The sequence below is a fragment of the Pristiophorus japonicus genome, chromosome 12 (genome assembly GCF_044704955.1).
Source record: "Pristiophorus japonicus isolate sPriJap1 chromosome 12, sPriJap1.hap1, whole genome shotgun sequence".
In the NCBI taxonomy this organism is placed as follows: Eukaryota; Metazoa; Chordata; class Chondrichthyes; family Pristiophoridae; genus Pristiophorus; species Pristiophorus japonicus.
In genome coordinates, this window is record NC_091988.1 from 203,883,488 (window position 1) to 203,904,084 (window position 20,597).

The window sequence follows — 20,597 nt, forward strand, 5'->3', positions numbered from 1 at the left end:
TCCCCCTTCTCATCTTCTAAGGGACCAACATTTACTTTAGTCACTCTTTTCCGTTTTTTATATCTGTAAAAGCTTTTACTATCCATTTTTATGTTTTGCGCAAGTTTACCTTCGTAATCTATCTTTCCTTTCTTTATTGCTTTCTTAGTCATTCTTTGCTGTTGTTTAAAATTTTCCCAATCTTCTATTTTCCCACTAACCTTGGCCACCTTATATGCATTGGTTTTTAATTTGATACTCTCCTTAATTTCCCTGGTTATCCACGGCTGGTTATCCCTTCTCTTAACGCCCTTCTTTTTCATTGGAATATATTTTTGTTGAGCACTATGAAAGAGCTCCTTAAAAGTCCTCCACTGTTCCTCAATTGTGCCACCGTTTAGTCTGTGTTTCCAGTCTACTTTAGCCAACTCTGCCCTCATCCCACTGTAGTCCCCTTTGTTTAAGCATAGTACGCTCGTTTGAGACACTACTTCCTCACCCTCAATCTGTATTACAAATTCAACCATACTGTGATCACTCATTCCGAGAGGATCTTTTACTAGGAGATCGTTTATTATTCCTGTCTCATTACACAGGACCAGATCTAAGATAGCTTGCTCCCTTGTAGGTTCTGTGACATACTGTTCTAAGAAACAATCCCGTATGCATTCTATGAACTCCTCCTCCAGGCTACCCCGTGCGATTTGAGTTGACCAATCGATATGTAGGTTAAAATCCCCCATGATTACTGCCGTTCCTTTTTCACATGCCTCCATTATTCCCTTGATTATTGCCCGCCCCACCGTGAAGTTATTATTTGGGGGCCTATAAACTATGCCCACCAGTGACTTTTTACCCTTATTATCTCTAATCTCCACCTACAATGATTCAACATTTTGTTCATTAGAGCCAATATCGTCTCTCACAACTGCCCTGATATCATCCTTTATTAACAGAGCTACCCCACCTCCTTTCCCTTCTTGTCTATCTTTCCGAATCGTCAGATACCCCTGTATGTTTAATTCCCAGTCTTGGCCACCTTGCAACCATGTTTCTGTAATGGCCACCAAATCATACCCATTTGTAATGATTTGTGCCGTCAACTCATTTACTTTATTTCGAATGCTGCGTGCATTTAGGTAGAGTGTTTTAATACTAGTTTTTAATCCATGATTTTTAGTTTTGACCCCTCCTGCAGCCCCTTTACATTCAGTGGCCCTTTTTGTTTTTTGCCTTGGGTTTCTCTGCCCTCCACTTTTACTCATCTCCTTTCTGTCTTTTGCTTTTGTCTCCTTTTTGTTTCCCTCTGTCTCACTGCAATAGGCTGAATGGAAGCCTCCACAATGCCAACAAGGTGTGAATTGCCTTGCATTCATCCTTTGTTGCAGACTCTGAGTCATCTGGGTCACCTGAGGCCTGCTGGCAGTTGCAGACTCGTGGGTTCTGCCCTGTACATTTCTGCTCGCAAACACAGTTCCAGCTAATTTATGAACATTGCTCGCACTTGTGTGCTGAGAGATTTGTTTGGTGTTATCACTGGTGGACATAAACATCTGTGCTATCGCAATGGCTTTGCTGAGGGTCGCTGTATCTACAGTCAAAAGTTTTTGTAGGATGGTCTCGTGGCTATTGCCCAGTACAAAAAAGTCTCTGAGCTTTTGCTCCAGGTAGCCATCAAACTCACATTGTCCTGCAACTCACCTTAGCTCAGCGACGTTGCACAGGAGGGCAGGAAAAAGAGTGGGGGAGCGATAGTGATAGGGGATTCAATTGTAAGGGGAATAGATAGGCGTTTCTGCGGCCGCAACCGAGACTCCAGGATGGTATGTTGCCTCCCTGGTGCAAGGGTCAAGGATGTCTCGGAGCGGGTGCAGGACATTCTAAAAAGAGAGGGAGAACAGCCAGTTGTCGTGGTGCACGTTGGTACCAACGACATAGGTAAAAAAAGGGATGAGGTCCTACGAAATGAATTTAAGGAGCTAGGAGCTAAATTAAAAAGTAGGACCTCAAAAGTAGTAATCTCGGGATTGCTACCAGTGCCACGTGCTAGTCAGAGTAGGAATCGCAGGATAGCTCAGATGAATACGTGGCTTGAGCAATGGTGCAGCAGGGAGGGATTCAAATTCCTGGGGCATTGCAACCGGTTCTGGGGGAGGTGGGACCAGTACAATCCGGACGGTCTGCACCTGGGCAGAATCGGAACCAATGTCCTCGGGGGAGTGTTTGCTAGTGCTGTTGGGGAGGAGTTAAACTAATATGGCAGGGGGATGGGAACCAATGCAGGGAGATAGAGGGAAACAAAAAGGAGGCAAAAGCAAAAGACAGAAAGAAGATGAGGAAAAGTGGAGGGCAGAGAAACCCAAGGCAAAGAACAAAAAGGGCCATTGTACAGCAAAATTCTAAAAGGACAGAGGGTGTTAAAAAAACAAGCCTAAAGGCTTTGTGTCTTAATGCAAGGAGTATCCGTAATAAGGTGGATGAATTAACTGTGCAAATAGATGTTAACAAATATGATGTGATTGGGATTACAGAGACGTGGCTCCAGGATGATCAGGGCTGGGAACTCAACATCCAGGGGTATTCAACATTCAGGAAGGATAGAATAAAAGGAAAAGGAGGTGGGGTAGCATTGCTGGTTAAGGAGGAGATTAAGGCAATAGTTAGGAAGGACATTAGCTTGGATGATGTGGAATCTATATGGGTAGAGCTGCAGAACACCAAAGGGCAAAAAACGTTAGTGGGAGTTGTGTACAGACCTCCAAACAGTAGTAGTGATGTTCGGGAGGGCATCAAACAGGAAATTAGGGGTGCATGCAATAAAGGTGCAGCAGTTATAATGGGTGACTTTAATATGCACATAGATTGGGCTAACCAAACTGGAAGCAATACGGTGGCGGAGGATTTCCTGGAGTGCATAAGGGATGGTTTTTTAGACCAATATGTCGAGGAACCAATTAGGGGGGAGGCCATCTTAGACTGGGTGTTATGTAATGAGAGAGGATTAATTAGCAATCTCGTTGTGCGAGGCCCCTTGGGGAAGAGTGACCATAATATGGTGGAATTCTGCATTAGGATGGAAAATGAAACAGTTAATTCAGAGACCATGGTCCAGAACTTAAAGAAGGCTAACTTTGAAGGTATGAGGCGTGAATTGGCTGGGATGGATTGGCGAATGATACTTAAGGGGTTGACTGTGGATGGGCAATGGCAGACATTTAGAGACCGCATGGATGAACTACAACAATTGTACATTCCTGTCTGGCATAAAAATAAAAAAGGGAAGGTGGCTCAACCGTGGCTATCAAGGGAAATCAGGGATAGTATTAAAGCCAAGGAAGTGGCATACAAATTGGCCAGAAATAGCAGCGAACCTGGGGACTGGGAGAAATTTAGAACTCAGCAGAGGAGGACAAAGGGTTTGATTAGGGCAGGGAAAATGGAGTATGAGAAGAAGCTTGCAGGGAACATTAAGACGGATTGCAAAACTTTCTATAGATATGTAAAGAGAAAAAGATTAGTAAAAACAAACGTAGGTCCCCTGCAGTCAGAATCAGGGGAAGTCATAACGGGGAACAAAGAAATGGCGGACCAATTGAACAAGTACTTTGGTTCGGTATTCACGAAGGAGGACACAAACAACCTTCCGGTTATAAAAGGGGTCGGGGGGTCTAGTAAGGAGGAGGAACTGAGGGAAATCCTTATTAGCCGGGAAATTGTGTTGGGGAAATTGATGGGATTGAAGGCCGATAAATCCCCAGGGTCTGATGGACTGCATCCCAAAGTACTTAAGGAGGTGGCCTTGGAAATAGTGGATGCATTGACAGTCATTTTCCAACATCCCATTGACTCTGGATCAGTTCCTATAGAGTGGAGGGTAGCCAATGTAACCCCACTTTTTAAAAAAGGAGGGAGAGAGAAAACAGGGAATTATAGACCGGTCAGCCTGACATCGGTAGTGGGTAAAATGATGGAATCAATAATTAAGGATGTCATAGCAGTGCATTTGGAAAGAGGTGACATGATAGGTCCAAGTCAGCATGGATTTGTGAAAGGGAAATCATGCTTGACAAATCTTCTGGAATTTTTTGAGGATGTTTCCAGTAGAGTGGACAAGGGAGAACCAGTTGATGTGGTATATTTGGACTTTCAGAAGGCGTTCGACAAGGTCCCACACAAGAGATTGATGTGCAAAGTTAGAGCACATGGGATTGGGGGTAGTGTGCTGACATGGATTGAGAACTGGTTGTCAGACAGGAAGCAAAGAGTAGGAGTAAATGGGTACTTTTCAGAATGGCTGGCAGTGACTAGTGGGGTACCGCAAGGTTCTGTGCTGGGGTCCCAGCTGTTTACATTGTACATTAATGATTTAGATGAGGGGATTAAATGTAGTATCTCCAAATTTGCGGATGACACTAAGTTGGGTGGCAGTGTGAGCTGCGAGGAGGATGCTGTGAGGCTGCAGAGCGACTTGGATAGGTTAGGTGAGTGGGCAAATGCATGGCAGATGAAGTATAATGTGGATAAATGTGAGGTTATCCACTTTGGTGGTAAAAACAGAGAGACAGACTATTATCTGAATGGTGACAGATTAGGAAAAGGGGAGGTGCAAAGAGACCTGGGTGTCATGGTACATCAGTCATTGAAGGTTGGCATGCAGGTACAGCAGGCGGTTAAGAAAGCAAATGGCATGTTGGCCTTCATAGCGAGGGGATTTGAGTACAGGGGCAGGGAGGTGTTGCTACAGTTGTACAGGGCATTGGTGAGGCCACACCTGGAGTATTGTGTACAGTTTTGGTCTCCTAACCTGAGGAAGGACATTCTTGCTATTGAGGGAGTGCAGCGAAGGTTCACCAGACTGATTCCCGGGATGGCGGGACTGACCTATCAAGAAAGGCTGGATCAATTGGGCTTGTATTCACTGGAGTTCAGAAGAATGAGAGGGGACCTCATAGAAACATTTAAAATTCTGATGGGTTAGACAGGTTAGATGCAGGAAGAATGTTCCCAATGTTGGGGAAGTCCAGAACCAGGTCTCACAGTCTAAGGATAAGGGGTAAGCCATTTAGGACCGAGATGAGGAGAAACTTCTTCACCCAGAGAGTGGTGAACCTGTGGAATTCTCTACCACAGAAAGTAGTTGAGGCCAATTCACTAAATATATTCAAAAAGGAGTTAGATGTAGTCCTTACTACTAGGGGGATCAAGGGGTATGGCGAGAAAGCAGGAATGGGGTACTGAAGTTGAATGATCAGCCATGAACTCATTGAATGGCGGTGCAGGCTAGAAGGGCCGAATGGCCTGCTCCTGCACCTATTTTCTATGTTTCTATGTTTCTACCACTTCCTGACCTTCAGATTGCTGGCACGTGTAGATCCGATACCTCGCTATCAGCACACTCTCCCTCAGGTTAAGATGCTCCCGAACCAGTGTACACAGCTCCTCATATGACTTATCTGTGGGTTTCACCAGATACAGAAGATTCTTCATGAGGCTGTAGGTCGGTGCCCCGCAGACCGTGAGGAGGACCGATCTCCTTTTTGCAGCGCTTCCTTCTCCGTCCAGCTCGTTGGCTACAAAGTACTGGTCTAGCCGTTCGACATAGGCTTCCCAGTCCTCACCCTCCGAGAACTTCTCCAGGATGCTCATAGTTTGCTGCATCATTGCGTTGGATTCGTATACTCGTCGCCAGTTATTGTGTTCCTAACAGAGATGAGGCTGCACACAGGGAGGTTAAAGTAACAGTGACCTCAGTTTTTAATAAGACACTCCAAAGTGAGGAACAGGCTTAGGGGACGGCTTATATACAGTGCTCCCAAGGGATGCTGGGATCCCTGGGACTTCAGGAGATGTGCTCCCTGGTGGCAGAACATGGGAGTGCATGCTTTACAGATACACAACATCACGCATCCCTAATTTCTTGTTTGATGCTGTCCCCAACCTCACTACTACTGTTTGGTGGTCTGTACACAACTCCCACTAGCGTCTTCTGTCCTTTGGTGTTCCGCAGCTCCACCCATACCGATTCCACATCATCCAGGCTAATGTCCTTCCTTACTATTGCGGTAACCTCCTTTTTAACCAGCAACGCCACCCCACCTCCTTTTCCTTTCTGTCCTGAATGTTGAATATCCCTGGATGTTGAGTTCCCAGCCTTGGTCACCCTGGAGCCATGTCTCCGTAATCCCAATTATATCATATTCATAAATTGCTGCCTGCGCAGTTAATTAAAGTGAGGCCCCGTCTGCTCTCAGGTGGATGTAAAAGATCCCAGAGCAGGGGAGTTATCCCCCGTGTCCTGGGGCCAATATTTATCCTTCAACCAATATTACTAAAACAGATTATCTAGTCATTATCACATTGCTGTTTGTGGGAGCTTGCTGTGCGGAAGTTGGCTGCTGCATTTCCCACCTTACAACAGTGACTACACTATGAAAGTACTTCATTGGCTGTAAAGCGCTTTGAGGCGTGCTGAGGTTGTGAAAGGTGCTATAGAAATGCAATTCTTTTTTAGTTGACAATGGCTCCAAAATTCGATTTCTTTCTTCCTTTCTCTCTTTCTCTCTTTCGGCCTCTCTCGCCCCTGTATCACCCAGGGAGGTGTATCACCCAGGGAGGTATATCTCCCCACTCAGCCATTGAGAGTGTCGGTCCTGGTATTCTGAGCACAACAACTATTTAAAAACCACAAAATGAACTTAGTGTATAAACTATTAACCAAGTTCTATTTAATACCTCCTCTATATCTTCCTCATTCCTCTATCTCCTCCTGCCCTTCACTTTTTACTTCGTTGTTCTTTCTCCCTGTCTCGTTCTCCCTCTCCCTGATTCTCCTGCCCTCTTGCACTCCCTTCCTTGTACGCCCGGGCTCTCTTTCTCCATCTCTCTTTACTCCTCTCTCATCCTCCCCCATTCCCTCGTTTTCCTTCTCTCTCACTTCCTCCATCATTCTCTCTCTTTCTCTCCTCTATTCCTATCTCCTTCCCTCTCTTTTATTTTTTCGTTCCTCTCTCTCCCTTTCTCCCACGCCCCTTCTCTCATTCCACCTTTCTTTCTCCCTCTCGCTCCCCTTCCTGCTGTCCTCTCCCCCGTCCGTTCCCAGGTATGGAATACAATCTGCTAGTCGTTACCCGCAATGGGGAGCAACTTCATGATGTGACCATTCCACCCAGTCCGGAGGGAGGATCCATTCTCATGACCTACTTTCTCATCATTTCTCAGGTACGTGAATCCTGGGCTGTATGTTGGGGGCCGTGCCTTGGGGGTCAGGGGTGTTGGGGATCAGCAGGATGGAGTCAGGGGATGAGGTCAAGGTTTGGTGGTTTTGGTCAGGGATTGGCCCTTCCTCTAAATTATTTGACGCTGCACTATCGGAGGGACAGTACTGAGGGAGTGCTGCACTGTCGGAGGGACAGCACTGAGCGAGTGCTGCACTGTCGGAGGGACAGTACTGAGGGAGTGCTGCACTGTCGGAGGGGCAGTACTGAGGGAGTGCTGCACTGTCGGAGGGGCAGTACTGATGGAGTGCTGCACTGTCGGAGGGTAGTACTGAGGGAGCACTGCACTGTCGGTTGGCAGTACTGAGGGAGTGCTGCACTGTCGGAGGGGCAGTACTGAGGGAGTGCCGCACTGTCGGAGGGGCAGTACTGAGGGAGTGCCGCACTGTGGGAGGGGCAGTACTTAGGGAGAGCTGCACTGTCGGAGGGGCAGTACTGAGGGAGTGCTGCACTGTCGGAGGGGCAGTACTGATGGAGTGCCGCACTGTCGGAGGGTAGTACTGAGGGAGCGCTGCACTTTCGGAGGGGCAGTACTGAGGGAGTGCTGCACTGTCGGAGGGGCAGTACTGAGGGAGTGCCGCACTGTCGGAGGGGCAGTACTGAGGGAGTGCCGCACTGTCGGAGGGGCAGTACTAAGGCAGTGCCGCACTGTCGGAAGGGGCAGTACTGAGGGAGAGCCGCACTGTCGGAATGGCAGTACTGAGGGAGCGCTGCACTGTCGGAGGGGCAGTACTGAGGGAGTGCCGCACTGTCGGAGGGTAGTACTGAGGGAGAGCTGCACTGTCGGAGGGGCAGTACTGAGGGTGTGCCGCATTGTGGGAGGGTAGTACTGAGGGAGAGCTGCACTGTCGGAGGGGCAGTACTGAGGGAGTGCCGCACTGTCGGAGGGGCAGTACTGAGGGAGTGCCGCACTGTCGGAGGGTAGTACTGAGGGAGAGCTGCACTGTCGGAGGGGCAGTACTGAGGGAGTGCCGCACTGTCGGAGGGGCAGTACTGAGGGAGCGCTGCACTGTCGGAGGGGCAGTACTGAGGGAGTGCCGCACTGTCGGAGGGTAGTACTGAGGGAGAGCTGCACTGTCGGAAGGGCAGTACTGAGGGAGCGCCGTACTGTCGGAGGGGCAGTACTGAGGGAGTGCCGCACTGTCGGAGGGGCAGTACTGAGGGAGTGCCGCACTGTCGGAGGGGCAGTACTGACGGAGCGCCGCACTGTCGGAGGGGCAGTACTGAGGGAGCGCCGCACTGTCGGAGGGGCAGTACTGAGGGAATGCCGCACTGTCGGAGGTGCAGTACTGAGGGAGCGCTGCACTGTCGGAGGGGCAGTACTGAGGGAGTGCTGCACTGTCGGAGGGGCAGTACTGAGGGAGCGCTGCACTGTCGGAGGGGCAGTACTGAGGGAGCGCCGCACTGTCGGAGGGGCAGTACTGAGGGAGTGCCGCACTGTCGGAGGGGCAGTACTGAGGGAGTGCCGCACTGTCGGAGGGGCAGTACTGAGGGAGTGCCGCACTGTCGGAGGGGCAGTACTGAGGGAGTGCCGCACTGTCGGAGTGGCAGTACTGAGGGAGTGCCGCACTGTCGGAGGGGCAGTACTGAGGGAGTGCCGCACTGTCGGAGGGGCAGTACTGAGGGAGTGCCGCACTGTCGGAGTGGCAGTACTGAGGGAGCGCTGCACTGTCGGAGGGGCAGTACTGAGGGAGTGCTGCACTGCCAGCGTCTCTCCGGCATTGGATGGCTCTGTGTCACCCCAGTTTGCTTTGTGTTGTAGAAGGATGAGCTGTGGATGGTTTGCAGTCAGAGTGCAAATCTATACGTCTGGAAAACTGCAAACCTCGGGAAACCCTTCCGAACCATGACACTGCCCCACTGCACCGAGATCGTCTGCATGATCCACGTCAAAAACCAGGTGAGCAAATACAACTGTCACAATGAGGACCAGACGTCGATTGCTAACCCCAATCCAAACCCAAACCATTAACCCGAATCTTAACCCGAACCCTAACCATTAACCCGAACACCAACCCTCACCTTTAACCCTAAACCTAACTCCAAACTAACTCCCAACCCTCACCCTAACCCCAAATTAGCTCCTAAACCCAACCTGACCCTAACCCTAGAGAGATGAATTGCGGTTGGGACAGGGGACTCCCCATCGAGGGAGCGGAGACCATTGGGAGACTCTTGGCCAGACCAGCCTGTGTGCCCCTCCCACAGAGCGGCACTGCTCTGCCTCGCTGGTCCTGGCCGCGATACACGCCAAGTGATGAAAGGCGTCTGTCCCGGGGTTGTGGGAGGGAGTCCAGGCCAGGGGGAGGGGCAAAGCAGCCGGAGCAAGTTCCTCCCCTGGCACATTCCCAAGCGGTCTGAGTTTATCCTCCTCACCAGCGGTCCCCTAACCCCGTGGGCTGCCCCTTGATGACCCCTTTCTTTCACCCACCTCCCTGCTCCAATCATTAACTCTGGCAGTGGCACCGGCAGACAACCCACTGCGAGTAAAGAAGTTTCTCCTGATTTGTCCAGCGGGCAGGGAAGTGGAGCCGAGTCCATGATCAGATCAGCCATGATCTTACTGAATGGCGAGCAGGCTCCAGGGGCCTAATGGCCGCCTCCTGCTCCTAATTCTTATGTTCTTATGTCCTAAACCTCTTACATTAATCTTCTATAAGAATATAAGAACATAAGAACATGAGAATTAGGAACAGGAGTAGGCCATCTAGCCCCTCGAGCCTGCTCCGCCATTCAACAAGATCATGGCTGATCTGGCCATGGACTCAGCTCCACTTACCCGCCCGCTCCCCGTATCCCTTAATTCCCTTATTGGTTAAAAATCTATCTATCTGTGACTTGAATACATTCAATGAGCTAGCCTCAACTGCTTCCCTGGGCAGAGAATTCCACAGATCCACAACCCTCTGGGAGAAGAAATTCCTTCTCAACTCGGTTTTAAATTGGCTCCCCCGTATTTTGAGGCTGTGCCCCCTAGTTCTAGACCCTCAGGGGAGGAAATTTTGTTGTGTTTTGTGACTGTTTTGTGACTCCCGTTAGACCCTCCAGGGAGGGGCGGGGGGAGGGGCGCGGGGGAGGGGCACGGGGGGGAGGGGCGGGGGCGAGGGGAAGGGGCGGGGGGAGAGGCGCGGGGCGAGGGGAAGGGGCGGGGGAGGGGCGCGGGGGGAGGGGCGCGGGGGGAGGGGCGGGGGCGAGGGGAAAGGGCGGGGGGAGGGGCGTGGGGGAGGGGCGGGGGCGGGGGCGAGGGGAAGGGGCGGAGGGAGGGGCGCGGGGGGAGGGGCGGGTGGAGGGGCGCGGGGCGGGGGCGAGGGGAAGGGGCGGAGGGAGGGGCGCGGGGGAGGGGCGCGGGGAGGGGCGCGGGGGAGGGGCGGGGGCGGGGGCGAGGGGAAGGGGCGGAGGGAGGGGCGCGGGGGAAGGGGCGAGGGGAGGGGCGCGGGGGGAGGGGCGGGTGGAGGGGCGGGGGCGGGGGCGAGGGGAAGGGGCGGAGGGAGGGGCGCGGGGGAGGGGCGGGTGGAGGGGCGCGGGGCGGGGGCGAGGGGAAGGGGCGGAGAGAGGGGCGCGGGGAAGGGGCGCGGGGGAGGGGCGCGGGGGAGGGGCGGGGGCGGGGGCGAGGGGAAGGGGCGGACGGAGGGGCGCGGGGGGAGGGGCGGGTGGAGGGGCGCGGGGCGGGGGCGAGGGGAAGGGGCGGAGGGAGGGGCGCGGGGGAGGGGCGCGGGGGGAGGGGCGCGGGGGAGGGGCGGGGGCGGGGGCGGGGGCGAGGGGAAGGGGCGGAGGGAGGGGCGCGGGGGAAGGGGCGGGGGGAGGGGCGCGGGGGGTTGCTGCACCATCGGCTCCTGTGGAGTTGGGCGGGAGTTAGCGGAGGCGCTGCCCCGATAGCACCGTACCACCGGTAGTGCCCCGGGCCGCCACACACATCGATGACGTCATCGGCAAGCGCGCCGATCCCTTTCCACCCCCGGCGGTAAATTGGCCACGTCCTCCCGACATTCGCTCGCGGGGTACAAGTTAAACGGGAGCTCAGGAGCACCGGGTCCCGCCATTGTTTTCCGGCCGTCCCCTTCTGTCTTTCTGTGGGGTGGGCGGGGCCGCCATTGGGCAACTCCGTGGGGGCCATCACAGGCCCGGCAAAGGGCACAATGGCCCCTTTAACCACATGGATCAAACTAATCCCACTGCCCCGCTCTCCCCATAGCCCTGTATCAATCCCAAACTAATCCCACTGCCCCGCGTTCTCCCCATAGCCTTCTATCAATCCCAAACTAATCCCACTGCCCCGCTCTCTCTCCATAGCTCTCTATCAATCCCAAACTAATCCCACTACCCCGCTCTCTCCCCATAGCCCTCTATCAATCCCAAACTAATCCCACTGTCCCGCTCTCTCCCCATAGCCCTGTATCAATCCCAAACTAATCCCACTGCCCCGCTCTCTCCCCATAGCCTTCTATCAATCCCAAACTAATCCCACTGTCCCGCTCTCTCCCCATAGCCCTGTATCAATCCCAAACTAATCCCACTGCCCCGCTCTCTCCCCATAGCCCTGTATCAATCCCAAACTAATCCCACTGCCCCGCTCTCTCCCCATAGCCCTGTATCAATCCCAAACTAATCCCACTGCCCCGCTCTCTCCCCATAGCCCTGTATCAATCCCAAACTAATCCCACTGCCCCGTTCCCTCCCCATAGCCCTGTATCAATTCCCAAACTACTCCCACTGCCCCACTCTCCCCAACGCCCTGTATCAATCCCCAAACTAATCCTACTGCCCTGCTCTCTCCCCATAGCCCTGTATCAATCCCAAACTAATCCCACTGCCCCGCTCTCTCCCCATAGCCCTGTATCAATCCCAAACTAATCCCATTGCCCCACTCTCTCCCCATAGCCCTGTATCAATCCCAAATTAATCCCACTGCCCCGCTCTCCCCATAGCCCTGTATCAATCCCAAACTAATCCCACTGCCCCGTTCTCTCCCCATAGCCCTGTATCAATCCCAAACTAATCCCACTGCCCCGCTCTCTCCCCATAGCCCTGTATCAATCCCCAAACTAATCCCACTGCCCCGCTCTCCCCATAGCGCTATTTATTTAAATATTCCCTTCACAGATACAATGGTCTCTGTTTCAACCCTCTCTGTGACAAACTATTCAATGCTCCAACAACCGTCTGTGTAAATACGTTTCTGCTAACTTCTGTCTCTCTTTCTGTCTTTCTGTCTCTCTCTCTCTCTCTCACTCTCACTCTCTCTCTCTGTCTTTCTCTCGCTCTCTGTCCCTCTCTCTCTCACACACTCTCTCTCTCTCACTCTCTGTGATAATTTTAAACTGAAGATCGCTCATGAATGATTTCGCCCCCCCTCCCCTCCCCTCCGCAGAGGAAACAGTCTTTCCTGATTCATTCCATCAAAACCCGACGACATTTTTTAAAACCTCGAAAAAAAGTTACTGGTGGGCGTAGTTTATAGGCCCCCAAATAATAACTTCATGGTGGGGCGGGCAATAATCAAGGGAATAATGGAGGCATGTGAAGAAGGAACGGCAGTAGTCATGGGGGATTTTAACCTACATATCGATTGGTCAAATCAAATCGCAGGGGGTAGCCTGGAGGAGGAATTCATAGAATGCATACGGGATTGTTTCTTAGAACAGTATGTTACAGAACCTACAAGGGAGCAAGCTATCTTAGATCTGGTCCTGTGTAATGAGACAGGAAAAATAAATGATCTCCTAGTAAAAGATCCTCTCGGAATGAGTGATCACAGTATGGTTGAATTTGTAATCAGATTGAGGGTGAGGAAGTTGTGTCAGAAACGAGCGTACTATGCTTAAACAAAGGGACTACAGTGGGATGAGGGCAGAGTTGGCGAAAGTAGACTGGGAACAAGGACTAAACGGTGGCACAATTGAGGAACAGTGGAGGACTTTTAAGGAGCTCTTTCATAGTGCGCAACAAAAATATATTCCAGTGAAAAAGAAGGGCGGTAAGAGAAGGGATAATCAGCCATGGATAACCAAGGAAATTAAGGAGAGTATCAAATCAAAGACCAATGCGTATAAGGTGGCCAAGGTTAGTGGGAAACTAGAGGATTGGGAAAATTTTAAACAACAGCAAAGAATGACTAAGAAAGCAATAAAGAAAGGAAAGATAGATTATGAAGGTAAACTTGCGCAAAACATATAAACGGAGAGTAATAGCTTTTACAGATATATAAAACGGAAAAGAGTGACTAAAGTAAATGTTGGTCCCTTAGAAGATGAGGAGGGGGATTTAATAATGGGAAATGTGGAAATGGCTGAGACCTTAAACAATTATTTTGCTTCGGTCTTCACAGCGGAAGACACAAAAACCATGCCAAAAATTGCTGGTCACAGGAATGTGGGAAGGGAGGACCTTGAGACAATCACTATCACTAGGGGGGTAGTGCTGGACAGGCTAATGGGACTCAAGGTAGACAAGTCCCCTGGTCCTGATGAAATGCATCCCAGGGTATTAAAAGAGATGCTGGAAGTTATAGCAGATGCATTCGTTATAATCTACCAAAATTCTCTGGACTCTGGGGAGGTACCAGCGGATTGGAAAGCAGCTAATGTAATGCCTCTGTTTAAAAAAGGGGGCAGACAAAAGGCAGGTAACTATAGGCCGGTTAATTTAACATCTGTAGTGGGGAAAATGCTTGAAACTATCATTAAGGAAGAAATAGTGGGACATCGAGATAGGAATAGTGCAATTAAGCAGACGCAACATGGATTCATGAAGGGGAAATCATGTTTAACTAATTTACTGGAATTCTTTGAGGATATAACGAGCATGGTGGATAGAGGTGTACCGATGGATGTGGTGTATTTAGATTTCCAAAAGGCATTCGATAAGGTGCCACACAAAAGGTTACTGCAGAAGATAGAGGTACGCGGAGTCAGAGGAAATGTATTAGCATGGATAGAGAATTGGCTGGCTAACAGAAAGCAGAGAGTCGGGATAAATGGTTCCTTTTTGGGTTGGAAATCGGTGGTTAGTGGTGTGCCACAGGGATCGGTGCTGGGACCACAACTGTTTACAATATACATAGATGACCTGGGAGAGGGGACAGAGTGTAGTGCAACAAAATTTGCAGATGACACTAAGATTAGTGGGAAAGTGGGTTGTGTAGAGGACACAGAGAGGCTGCAAAGGGATTTAGATAGGTTAAGCGAATGGGCTAAGGTTTGGCAGATGGAATACAATGTTGGAAAGTGTGAGGTCGTCCACCTTGGGAAAAAAAATAGTAAAAGGGAATATTATTTGAATGGGGAGAAATTACAACATGCTGAGGTGCAGAGGGACCTGGGGATCCTTGTGCATGAATCCCAACAAGTTAGTTTGCAAGTGCAGCAGGTAATCAGGAAGGCGAATGGAATGTTGGCCTTCATTGCGAGAGGGATGGAGTACAAAAGCAGGGAGGTCCTGCTGCAACTGTATAGGGTATTGGTGAGGCCGCACCTGGAGTACTGCGTGCAGTTTTGGTCACCTTACCTAAGGAAGGATATACTAGCTTTGGAGGGGGTACAGAGACAATTCACTCGGCTGATTCCGGAGATGAGGGGGTTACCTTATGATGATAGATTGAGTAGACTGGGTCTTTACTCGTTGGAGTTCTGAAGGATGAGGGGTGATCTTATAGAAACATTTAAAATAATGAAAGGAATAGACAAGATAGAGGCAGAGAGGTTGTTTCCACTGGTCGGGGAGACTAGAACTAGGGGGCACAACTTCAAAATACGGGGGAGACAATTTAAAACCGAGTTGAGAAGGAATTTCTTCTCCCAGAGGGTTGTGAATCTGTGGAATTCTCTGCCCAAGGAAGCAGTTGAGGCTAGCTCATTGAATGTATTCAAGTCACAGATAGATAGATTTTTAACCAATAAGGGAATTAAGGGTTACGGGGAGCGGGCGGGTAAGTGGAGCTGAGTCCACGGCCAGATCAGCCATGATCTTGTTGAATGGCGGAGCAGGCTCGAGGGGCTAGATGGCCTACTCCTGTTCCTAATTCTTATGTTCTTATTAAGTCTCCTCTTGGCCTGTTCCAGTGGGATAGTCCCAGTATCCTGAGTATCCTTACTCACTCCCGGGACGTGAGTGTCATTGTCAAGGCCAGCATTTATTGCCCTGACCACGTGCCGGATTGTCCATTTCCCTTTGAAAAATGTTTTGATACAACTGCGGGCTGTTAAGAGACGACCATATTCCTTCATAAATAGAAGAAATAGTGCCCTCCCCTCACACTCTCCCTGCCTTTAAACACTGGACCCAATACTGTCCACGGATTCACGGGGCTCTGAGTATTGTAGCGCATTAACTCATTCACACATTTTATTGTTGGTTAACTTTTTAACTGGCAACACGCCCCCCGGAAACTAGCCCATGATGTAAAAGGTTCCAAGGTGGATGTTGTGTTGATTGTGGGGGTTTGCTGTCTCTGCTAGCCCACAGTATGTTAACCGACCTCTGTACCCTCCCCCAGGTCTGGGTCGGAGGGGGAGTGACCGGCGACAAGACCAAAGGACGCATTTATATCATTGACTCCGAGAGCTACACGTTGGAGAAGGAGCTGGAGGCCCCGTGCGGCTCCATCGGATCGCTGTGTTCGGCCGAGGATCGGTACGTGCTGAGCGGGACCAAGGACAGCAAGGCCATCATCTGGAAGGTGGACTGAGCGGGGCCGGGCCGGGCCGGGCGGGTGTGGAGCCTCTGCCCTGCCTCCCGTTGTCTTCTATTGCAAGGCTTTGGGCCAGTGTTGGACGGGATTCCTCTCGCTCCCTCTCTCTCCCTGTGCCCAGAGAGTGGGGGGGGGGGAGGAAGCGACAGTAACTGCCCCCTCCCCCAGGAGACTGTGACCCAGCTCTGTGATGTTCTCCCAGGGATAGACCCCCTGGGTGTGGGACCGAGCTGAGGACAACCATTGCAAGAGGCGGGGGATGTCGCTGGGAATAAAAGCAGTCGCCAACATTCTTTTGTATTTAATGTTATTTAAACAATGACAACATCACAACTAAACGTGTTCTGTGTGGTTGGTTCTACACATCATGTGTGTTCGAAGGGCCTGGTAACCCAGCCCCCGATCAGTCTCACAACCTCTCAAGTCTCAAGTACCTTCCTTCCGTTTAATACAAAGTTGGGTCTTTTTTTGTTCGAAAAGAGAAGATTCGGAGGAGACCGAAAAGGTCTTTAAAATTCTGAGTGCATTCGACAGGGTAGACGTAAGAGAATTGTTCCACCTGTGGGGAAAATCCAAAACTAGGGGCCTTCAAAACTGAAAAATCCAACAGAGAAGTTTCTTTGCCCAGAGCGGGGTGAGAATGTGGAACTCGCTGCCACAGGGAGGGGTTGAGGCGAATAGTATCGATGTATTCAAAAAGAAACTAGATGCGTGCATGAAAGGGGATAGAAAGATCTGGTGAGAGGCTGAGCTGAGACGGGTGGATTGGGAGGATCGAGTGTGCAGTATAAACCTAGCACAGACTGGTGGGGCCGAACGGCCTGTTTGTGTGCTGTATATTCTGTGATTCTGAGTCACTTCGAGCAAGACTGGAAGGGGCCGGGAGTCCCGAAGGGCAGTAACACTGAGATTCACAGCCCGTCAGAAAATAGGTTCCACTCCCAAACTCTGAGACAACAGTTAGCTGCCTTCCTTATCTCACACACGGTCTGGGGTGACAGAACGAGATGAGAGGTTTTATATACAAATTAAACAAAGTGGATAAATATTCCAAAAAGCACATTTTAATGGGTATGACGAAAGGGCAGGGAAGTAGGACTAACTGCTTTTTTTCTCTCTTCATAGAGTACAATCCTTTACTCTGTATCTAACCCCGTGCTGTACCTGCCCTGGGAGTGTTTGATGGGACAGTGTAGAGGGAGCTTTACTCTGCATCTAACCCGTGCTGTACCTGCCCTGGGAGTGTTTGATGGGACAGTGTAGCGGGAGCTTTACTCTGTATCTAACCCCCTGTACCTGCCCTGGGAGTGTTTGATGGGACAGTGTAGAGGGAGCTTTACTCTGTATCTAACCCCGTGCTGTACATGCCCTGGGAGTGTTTGATGGGACAGTGTAGAGGGAGCTTTACTCTGTATCTAACCCCGTGCTGTACCTGCCCTGGGAGTGTTTGATGGGAGAGTGTAGAGGGAGCTTTACTCTGTATCTAACCCCCTGTACCTGCCCTGGGAGTGTTTGATGGGACAGTGTAGAGGGAGCTTTACTCTGTATCTAACCCGTGCTGTACCTGCCCTGGGAGTGTTTGATGGGACAGTGTAGAGGGAGCTTTACTCTGTATCTAACCCCCTGTACCTGCCCTGGGAGTGTTTGATGAGACAGTGTAGAGGGAGCTTTACTCTGTATCTAACCCCCTGTACCTGCCCTGGGAGTGTTTGATGGGACAGTGTAGAGGGAGCTTTACTCTGTATCTAACCCTATGCTGTACCTGCCCTGGGAGTGTTTGATGGGACAGTGTAGAGGGAGCTTTACTCTGTATCTAACCCCCTGTACCTGCCCTGGGAGTGTTTGATGGGACAGTGTAGAGGGAGCTTTACTCTGTATCTAACCCATGCTGTACCTGCCCTGGGAGTGTTTGATGGGAGAGTGTAGAGGGAGCTTTACTCTGTGTTCGGTGGTTGAGTCGCCAACGCTCCAGGATTGTTCTGGAATCTCTGTCAGAATTTAAATATAATCTCCCGGATGCTCCTGAAAAACCACCAGGACATTTTCTTCCCGTGTCTTCCTCTGGCCGAACTCCCAACAGCGTGACCATAACGCACCGTGCAGGATGCACAGACGCCCTCCGGATGCCATGCGTCGGATAGAGTGATTTCTGGGGTGCAGAGGATTCTGGGTATTGTAGCCCCCATCATTGACCGATTGCTACATCGGGTGACCAATGCTAGGGCCAGGGCAGTTGCCTCAGTAAAAGGGTCTCACTAACCGTGACCATGAAGCTGTTGAATTGATGTAAAACCCAACCGGCTCACTAATTCCTTTCAAGGAAGGAACCGTGCCATCCTTACCCGGTCTGGGCCTGTATGTGACTCTAATTTAGGGCTAGATTTTCCTTTGGGATTGCCCAGTTACTGCTCATTTAACTGCTGAGATTGAGTTTAACGCCAATATTTGATTATAAATGGAAACTAACGCCCAATTATCGCCAATTTATCGCCGGTGCAACTTTCGGCATACAATTAACACCGAGAATTAGCTGAACCACCCGCCCATATTTTATTTTAAAATTCTGACCTCATCGCTCATGCAAGGCCCAGAAGACTGTTTATAACGGAAACTAACGCCCAGAAACTGCCCAGAATATCGCCGAGCGTAACTTTCAGCATCTCACCCATCCACCGCCCAAATGATCGCTCGCCCAAAAAGACGCTCAAGAAAAGCTGCTCTCACCTGACCTTAACCCAGCGATGTAGACAGCATTTTGTAAATCGGAGGACTTTTCATAAAAGGCTGCTTCAAGTTCATGGGAGCTTTGAAGTAATTTGTGAGTGCTTTTAAGGTGATTTTAAAATCTCTTGATACCCATCTAATCATATTGTGGTGAATTCTGATTTTTTTTATTGCGTTTTTAGAGGACAATTTAATAATTTTGAAGACATATAAATAGGGCATTTAGTAATATAATGGGGCCTGTAATTTCTCAGCCTGTATTGATGACTATTCACATGCTGCAGACTAGAGGTGGGAGAAGGTTTATTGAAGAGCATTATGTGCTCAATCAAAGAGGTGGCAGACTGCTGAGGAGGGGGAACCTTACACCCAACGCACTTACAGGGGTAAGCGGTCATTCCTGGACTTGTCCGATAACACGGGCCTTAGGAGGCTGCACTTCCGAAAGGAGGTCATCAGTGTGATATGCCAGCTCTTCCAGGGAGATCTGCAGCCTACCAGCACCATCAGGACCACACTGCCCATTGAGGTAAAGGTTACTACGGCACTTTCCTTCTATGCATCGGGCTCCTTTCAGGCCTCAGCTGGCGACATTTGCGGTATCTCTCAGCGTGCCACACATCGCTGCATTCGACAGGTGACTGAAGTACTTTACGTATGCAGGATGGACTTTATAAACTTCCCTATGACCAGGGAGGCACAGACTGAGAGGGCTCTCGGTTTCCCGAGAATAGCAAACTTTCCCAAGGTGCAGGGAGCAATAGACTATATGCACATCACCCTGCGAGCACCTTTAAAGAATGCAGAGGTGTTTCGGAACTGAAAAGAATTCCATTCTGAACGTGCAGCTTGTTGTTGACCACAAGCAAATAATCGTGGCAGAAAATGCAAAGTTTCCAGGCAGCATCCGTGATGAGCACATCTGGCGTGAGTGCGCTGTCTCTGAGCTGTTTAACAGTCAGCCACAAGGTCACATGGAGTGTACTGCACAGAAACAGGCCATTCGGCTAAACAGGTCCGTGCCGGGGTTTATTCTCCACACCAGCCCCCTCCCACCCCTCTCCATCTCACCCCATCGCCATATCCTTCTATTCCTTTCTCCCTCATGTGTTTATCCAGCTTCCCCATAAATGCATCGATACTATTCGCCTCAACCCCTCCCTGTGGCAGCGAGTTCCACATTCTCACCACTCTGGGAGTGACCCCAGTCCCACACCAATGGGGTTGGCTCTGGAATGGCCCAGCAAACCACTCTGTTGTATTCGGGCCACTGGGATTGTCAGCGACGCGCACATCCTGTAAAGTATTAAAGAAGAACATTGCTCCTGCGCGGACTAGCGGAGGGTTAGCAGCGCACGGAGGAGTCGCTGCCAGGAGGGGGCAGCGTGGAGCTGCGGGTTTTATTTGGGATGTGACTCTGGCTGCGTTGCCCGAGCGCGGCGATGATTACTCGGCTGGGCCCCCCGCACGGAGGGGCTGACTACGGGCGGGCCGGCCAGCAAGTGACGATATCAGGCTGCCAATCAAGGCAGCTGAGGATGTCCTTCACCAGCCGCTTAGAGTCTTCAATCTGCCCATCATGGCAAAGCCAGCAACCGCTTCCACAGAGAGGCCGCTGCGTTTGATTATTAAATAATAATTCATAATGCATATAAGTATTTTTAAATCATCTAAAAGGCTAATGGAATGTTGACCTTTATCTCAAGATATTGGAGATAGCCTTTTAACTTGGGGTTGGAAATTGGTGATGTGGTCGGAGCCAGAGAGAGGGGATAAATGGTCAGTACTCTGATTGGCGGGATGTGACGAATGTTGTTCCCCAGGGTTCAGTTCTGGGTTCAACTTTTCACCATATTTATTAATGAAATGGATGAAGAAATAGAATTGTATATCCAAGTTTGCAGACAACACTAAGTTAGGAGGGACAGGAAGTA

The 20,597-nt window shown here is 50.6% G+C and overlaps 1 protein-coding gene across 3 annotated transcripts in view; it reads left to right on the top strand.

The window, feature by feature from the left end:
- The window catches only part of LOC139277669 (DENN domain-containing protein 3-like), a 202,348-nt gene extending 186,119 nt beyond the window's left edge, over positions 1–16,229 (top strand). For all 3 annotated transcript variants that reach the window (XM_070896461.1, XM_070896460.1, XM_070896462.1), the window contains exons 22-24: positions 7,079–7,197; positions 9,016–9,153; positions 15,745–16,229. In XM_070896461.1, coding sequence (XP_070752562.1) covers positions 7,079–7,197; positions 9,016–9,153; positions 15,745–15,936 — 449 coding nt within the window. In that variant the 3' untranslated portion in view covers positions 15,937–16,229. The remainder of the gene's footprint in view (positions 1–7,078; positions 7,198–9,015; positions 9,154–15,744) is intronic.
- Positions 16,230–20,597: the final 4,368 nt, after the last annotated feature.